Raw genomic sequence first — 7,429 nt, 5'->3', positions numbered from 1 at the left:
ACCAGCACCAGTTATTAGTCTCACCGCCCTCTTTTGCAAACGAAAGACATTGCTGGCGTACGAAGAGTTACCCCAAAAAATAATGCCATATCGAATAATAGAGTGAAAATAGGCATAATAAACCATCTGTATGAAGATTTTTGCCTTAAGAGATATAACAGAGCAATCTGGTGGAAATCAACTGATTTATCAGAGAAAACACTGTTAGACACCTGCTTCATGTGGTTTCTTGCTTGGCTTACTCGTCGGCCTTAAAGAATGAGGCGATATGTTCCTCCTAAACGAAGGTTGATTCATCGAGCAACAAAGCACTATAACCCTGAAGACAGAGATAGCATTCAAGTTTCATTCTGGCCCAATGATCGATTGAGCTACCGAGATTGATTACCGTAGTATTATTCATCCTATAATGATAAGATGGAAGCACAGTATCTGCACTAAGTAGAAATTCTAATCATTATGCTAGAGTTTCATATCTGAAGTGAGTATTATAGTGGAGGAAAGTGTCAAGTGACGTGTTTGTAGATTATTAACAAAGGAAGTAATGATAAAATGACTCCCTGTATGTATTTAGTATGGATTCTTTTTAAATACGTACAATTCATTGAGTGAAATATTGTGATAATGGAAGCAGATTACCAAACAAAGTTGAGTCCGTCACGAACTTTGACAGGTAGGTTGTAAAGCTTTTACAGAAAGGTTAAGTAGTTTTGCTTTCATGACGTACGGGGTATAAAGTGCTAAATGTTTGTGTGTTTTGTTCGAGCTTCATTCTCCACAATTGAAGTCGCGTAACCTTTCAGTGACCGTATACCGTAAATGTGAAACTTCGGCACAGTATTTGTGTTTCTGTTGGCAAATTTAAACTGCATCAGTGGCCTTACGTTGCGATGAAAATTTTTGACGTTCTTCTGTTTTGTTATGCATCTCTGTCATGTCGGAAATGTTTTGTATATATGTGTATGGGTTACTTAATATCTTCTGCTTTCTGCAGCCACCCATAATGATCATGAGGATCCGTATCCCAGTTTGTCCGACTACCATGACTATGAACCTAATTTGGAATTTGATGATACAGAACTTCAACATGCAACGGTCACCAGTGGTAAGGGTGGCATGCTTTGTCTAACCTCGCATTGCTACTCTTAACGTTGTTTCTGATTGTTCAAGTAGAGTTTTGTAAAATGTTTGCTTGTGTTGTATAGTGCATGCAAGATTGTATCAGTTATTTCATGCCAAACCAACTAATTTTGCCAGACGTTTGTAGCAGCTGAATTATTTATTTGAATGAAACTTGGTGTAATCACAGGTTATATGACATAAGTCAAATTACGAATTGTTTTCTCTTATAACTTAGTGGTCTTGAACAAAGATAAGACCATAGTTTGTGTGATGCTGGCTGTTTTCATATCAGTCATGGAAGTATTAAATGATACAAAACATTATATTCTGAGAACTAATGGAGATATGGAATTCACATAAGAAACTACAAAATTGTATATAAGACATATGACGTTGGGTTTGAGGTTTTCAGTGGGGGTGCATGAAGAGATCTTCAAAGTGTCAAAAGTATACATGATCAGATTACTCTGAAAATTATAGAAGTTCCATTTGTCTGACATATGTAAGATTTAAAGGTTTCACGATAGTGACTATGAAGAATGCCGTCTTCTGTGATGTTATGCTATGTAGATATTATGTTAACCAACGTTTTGGAGGAACGTTCTGGCCTGCTACCTGCTGGCCCATCTCCCCAGACCCTTCCCCTCCTCTCCTCTCTGCTGATTTCCCATGTGGCCCTTCTCTCTTCCCTTCCTGTTCTCATATAGCTGGATGTCTTTGACTGGCACCCAGTCTACAGCCATCTGCTCATGCTGGTTCATCCCTTGCAGATTTCTTATAATCTGAAGATGGAAGCGATGCGTTCCTCCAAAAGTCAGCTAACACAATATCTACACGGCACCACATCCCAGAAGACGGAGTTATTCTTATCTGACATATGTTGGGAAAGCACAACAAATTTAAAATTTGAGGAGATGGTAGTCCATGTTTCCTCTATGCACAGTGTAAATTTCAACTTTTGTTCATGATTTATTCTGTCTTACAGTGCATACATTTATTCACCTTACTCTTCTCTCTTGCACTACATGTTTCAGCACAAAAGTGCCATCTTCAGGTGCTTTTTGATGTACGTTGAACTACTTCATTGCATGCCCTGTTGTCTTTATTCTAAAATAACTAAAATATATATTCGTCATATATATTGANTATATGACGAATATATATTTTAGTTATTTTAGAATAAAGACAACAGGGCATGCAATGAAGTAGTTTGACATACATAAAAAAGCACCTGAAGATGGCACTTTTGTGCTGAAACATGTAGTGCAAGAGAGAAGAGTAAGGTGAATAAAAGTATGCACTGTAAGACGGTCAGAATAAATCATGAACATACAGTGCAACAGGACGCTAAAATATAACATTTTCAACTTTTATTCTTACAATCATTTGTTGAGTTATGATTGTTGAGTGAAGGATGAGAATGGTGATCTGCTTGCAGATTCCCACAACAATTTGAATAGATGGAGGAACTACTTCTCTCAGTTATTGAATGTACATAGGGTCAGTGATGTTAGGCAGACAGAAATTGATACAGCTGAGCCATTAATACCTGATCCTAGCCCTTTTGAGGTTGAAAGTGCTATTGCAAAATTGAAACGGTGTAAATCGCCAGGTAGTGATCAAATTCCGGCAGAAGTTATTCAAGCAGGAGGCAAAATATTACGTTCTAAGATCCACAATCTAATTACTTCTATTTGGCATAAGGAAAAATTTCATGATCACTGGAAGGAGTCTATTATTGTACCAGTTCACAAGAAGGGTGATAAAACTGACTGTAGTAATTATCGGGGGATATCACTGCTATCAACTTCATATAAAATTTTTAATAGTTCACAAGAAGGGTGATAAAACTGACTGTAGTAATTATCGGGGGATATCACTGCTATCAACTTCATCTAAAATTTTGTCCAATATTCTTTCAAGGTTAAGTCCATATATAGATGAAATTATTGGGGATCATCAGTGTGGGTTTCGACGTAACAGATCAACTACAGATCAGATCTTTTGCATTCATCAGATATTGGAGAAAAAATGGGAGTATGATGAGACAGTACATCAGCTATTCATAGAATTCAAGAAAGCCTACGATTCACTTAGGAGGGAAGAATTGTACAATATTCTGATAGAGTTTGGGATACTCATGAAACTAGTTAGGTTGATTAAAATGTGTTTAAACAAAACGTATAGTAAAGTTCGTGTAGGTAAACATTTGTCTGATAAATTTCCTATCCAGAATTGTCTAAAACAAGGAGATGCTTTATCGCCACTCCTTTTCAACTTTGCCTTAGAATACGCAATTACGATGGTCCAGGGAAGCCAGGTGGGACTGAAACTAAACGGGACACATCAGCTGTTGGTCTATGCCGATGATGTGAATCTACTGGGTGATAATGTAGATACTATAAAGACAAACACACAAACTTTAATTGACGCAGGTAAAGAGGTTGGTCTAGAAGTAAACACAGAGAAAACTAAGTATATATTACTGTCTCATCACCAAAATGCAGGGCAAAATCATGACATAAAGGTAGGAAACAGATGTTTTGAAAATGTGGCACAGTTCAGATATTTGGGAACAACGATAATAGATCGAAACCTGATTCAGGAGGAAATTAAGAGGCGATTGAACTTGGGTAATGCTTGCTACCTTTCAGTCCAGAACCTTTTGCCTTCTCGTCTGTTGTCCAAAAACATAAAAATTAGAATATACAAAACTATAATTTTGCCTGTGGTTCTGTATGGGTGTGAAACTTGGTCTCTGACATTAAGGGAGGAACGTAGACTGAGGGTGTTTGAGAACAGGGTGTTGAGGAGAATATTTGGACCAAAGAGAGATGAGGTGACAGGAGGTTGGAGAAAACTGCATAATGAGGAGCTTCATTACTTGTACTCTTCTCCAAGTATAATTAGAATCATCAAGTCAAGGAGGATGAGGTGGGCAGGTCATGTAGCATGAATGCGGGAGACGAGGAATGCATATAGGATATTGGTGGGAAAGCCAGAAGGAAAGAGACCACAGGGAAGACCAAGGCATAGGTGGGTGGACAATATTAGAATGGATCTTACTCGTAGAGAGAGATGCTGGGATGGTATGGATTGGATAGATCTGGCTCAGGATAGGGACCAGTAGAGGGCTCTTGTGAACACAGTGATGAACCTTTGGGTTCCATAAAATACTGGGAAATTCTTGAGTAGCTGCAGAATTGGCGGCTCCTCAAGAAGGGCTCAGCTCCATGAGTAAGTAAGTGAGTGAGGATGGTGAAGACTTAATCTGACTGCCTTCAATTTTGTTGTACCACCTACATCATCATCAGAATCTTTGTCGTGACTGGTGACAAAGAAATGTCACTCTGCAGCAATTCCAGAATCCTTTTTTGAATTACTAAATGGGCAACATTAATTCTGTTCTTATAATGTGATGCAGCTCCATCACCAATGTATCTCTCTTTCATATTGCTATTCAGGATCTTGATATACTGCATCACAACCTTCTGAAACACATAAAATGTGCTTGTTACATGTACAGTGTAGTCACTGACTATACAAGGAAATATGCTTTGTTTAAATGTAAATTGAGTTCATGCATATGTATTACAATAGGCTGAAGTGTTAGTCCATCATTAGACCGATGATATGCTTGCACTGCATCCTGGACAATGAAAGAATAATTTTCTAAAAAATTTATCAATACAATACATTCAAGTTCATTAAACTTCCTTTGATCTCCATTACAACACTACCCTCATGTTGAGCTACAAAATTGTGAAGGCAGAAGGTCATCCAGGTCCTATCACCCATTCAGATCATCAATGAATTCTTCACACGGGACAGTAGCAGTCATTAATGTTGAAGGGTCTGCCATCGCTCACTGTCCGTATGTGGTTTCATCTCCAGATTCAATATTATTCAATGTAGAGAGTAACTTATATACTGCATCAGACCCCAGGCAGTCTGCACACTGTATTAAAGTACATGTTTCACTTTCTGTGAGCATACCATTTTTTAAGTCTTTTACATTGAAATCAGGTGTAAGGTGTGCTCTTTGCACCATGAGTGTTACATTGTAATGAGCAACACTGACATGTACTGTATGGGTCTCTCTTTCACCTGCAAAGATGCAGTGTTTGAACACAATTCTCCACATTTTTGATCCAGTTAAAGCAGTTGAGTGTGTCTCATGAAATGCCACATAGAGTTGCTGAAGATTATCTAGTACTAATTGCTTTTGAAGATGTCTTTGGTGAGTGGTTTCTTGAGGTTGGTGTTTCGCAGACATGGAGTCTTTGTTGCCAGGATACAAGTGACTGTACTCATCATTCTCATAAAATTGGTCTAGTGTTTGTATAACAACATCAAGGTCAGACTTTCTTAATTTTATCTTCAAGAAGAATTTCACAGGTTTTCTGTAAATCTGTTCTTATTTTCACAATATTGTAGCATGTAGGCCCCATTACTTGACAACGACCTTGAAACAAAGAATGAAGCACCTGCTAGGCAACAGATTTTTAGTGAGCAAGTATACACAGCCATCAATATGCAAGAACTTCGCAAGTAAACATGTTCACAGGGAAACGATTGGAGTACAACAATAAATGGAGTCTTCTACGTGGTCCATGCCAAGGGGTTATCAGTGGGGCAAGTTTAGTAGTTACCGTAGTTGGAAGGGAGTCTTTAAAGATAAGGCTTAGTTGGTGCAGTTGAGAGCCAGTGGGCAATGAAATGAATATGGAAGCTGAAGAATCTCCACTCTTAGAATCTGTTACCAGGGAACAACTGGTGAACCCACAGCAGAATGAAGATACTTAGTGTGTGCTGTAGTGATTTCTAAAGTGTGGAGATTAATAATGGTGCTGTAATTAAATGTAATCACCAGTCATGTGTTGAAGTGGTCAATAAATACAATCTGCAATCTAAATCCCAGTGATAGTCACTCAAATATGTTACAATATATTGACCACATAACACCCAGAAGGAACCTTGTTTACTGACCAGCTGCAGGGTTTCATTGAAATGAATTTAACTTTTTCTGCTACTGTCAGAGCTGACTGAAGTCTTAATTTGACCTTTTGAAGAAGTCTGCCATATTCTTCACCAAGTTTGATCAGTTTAAAGTATTTAGATTCCCAACAATGGCCTGGAACTAGAGTGAGATGCAGTGCTTTTTTGAAGTTTACAGCAGAGAATGCTTATTGTGCCTTCCAATTATCAACATCAACCTCTTGTTCGTTACACAATCTTCTTGTTTTAATAGCTGAAACACCAATTTCAGAGAATGAAGCATTCATAAGCCCTTCCAGTTCCTTTCACAGTGTATCAGGTGTGATGTAGGATCATTCAATTCAGTTTATTTCAAATTCAAAAATAGATCCAGATACAGGCTGGGAAACAACTATTGGATATAGAATGAGTCACAGATCAAAAAACAAACATTCCATTCCCACAGGAACAAGTCAAGGCATTCATAATATAAAACAAAATAAAAAAAGAACACATCAGCCATATATATTCTCAGGATGATCTAGTTTGTCTCTTTTATTTTATGCAACAGCTTGAGACTGTCTTGGTATAAGTGAAGGTTGTTGTACTTGATATGCATATTGTAATGATACGGTGCACAGACTTATCCTCACAGCTGCCTTATGTCTCTGTTAAGGATCACACCATTTTCCTTCAAACACGGACATGCTGTTTTCAAGTGGTGATCTATATCTTTAGTCTCAGCCAGAGAAAATCTTTTCCTTTGTCTGATACACTTTGAACATCCAAAGGGCCTCTGTAACTTTCATATGTTAGCTTGTGGCAGTCTTCACCAGGTAAAGTAACAAAAAATGGCAGTTAGTTTACATGGTGAACAGGTCTCAATTGTTCTGATTCACCTCTTATACATATAATTATTAACAACAGATATGGAACAAAAGAATTGTCTGAAATTTAATGCTAATTTAATTTCAAAGTTTACTGTGGAAGAAACCAAAGAATGTTAGAAAACATGCAAAGCTGTTGTAAGTTTTGAGGTTTTCACGGCGATGACAATGAAGAAAGTCGTCTTCTGGGTTTAGGCACCGTGTATTCTTCGTTTTGGCCGACGTTTCGGAGGAACGTAGCGCCTCCATCTTGAGAGCAGTTGAATGGCTTGGAATGCGGAGAGCAGTAGCTGTAGTGATAGGATGTGAAAGGCGCTGCTTATATACGAAGTAGGCAGGGGGGGGTTAGGGAGAACGGACCAATGGGAGCAGTGGAGAGCGATTAAGGCCATATATGGTGTGTGACTAAGGGAGAGGGGGAACGGCCAGTGAGTACAGGAAAC

The 7,429-nt window shown here is 38.2% G+C and overlaps 1 protein-coding gene across 2 annotated transcripts in view; it reads left to right on the top strand.

Annotated features, from left to right (window-relative positions):
• The first annotated feature begins 455 nt into the window (after positions 1-455).
• Positions 456-7,429, top strand: part of LOC111868085 (rho GTPase-activating protein 1) — a 33,999-nt gene continuing 27,025 nt past the window's right edge. Inside the window, exons 1-2 of one of the 2 annotated variants that reach the window (XM_023858467.2) lie at positions 456-673; positions 995-1,105. In XM_023858467.2, the coding sequence (XP_023714235.1) occupies positions 625-673; positions 995-1,105 (160 nt within the window). In that variant the 5' untranslated portion in view covers positions 456-624. The remainder of the gene's footprint in view (positions 674-994; positions 1,106-7,429) is intronic. The other variant, XM_023858468.2, reaches the window with a different exon arrangement.

The sequence above is a fragment of the Cryptotermes secundus genome, unplaced genomic scaffold (genome assembly GCF_002891405.2).
Source record: "Cryptotermes secundus unplaced genomic scaffold, Csec_1.0 scaffold925, whole genome shotgun sequence".
In the NCBI taxonomy this organism is placed as follows: domain Eukaryota; kingdom Metazoa; phylum Arthropoda; class Insecta; order Blattodea; family Kalotermitidae; genus Cryptotermes; species Cryptotermes secundus.
This window is presented reverse-complemented; position numbering and strand designations above follow the sequence as displayed.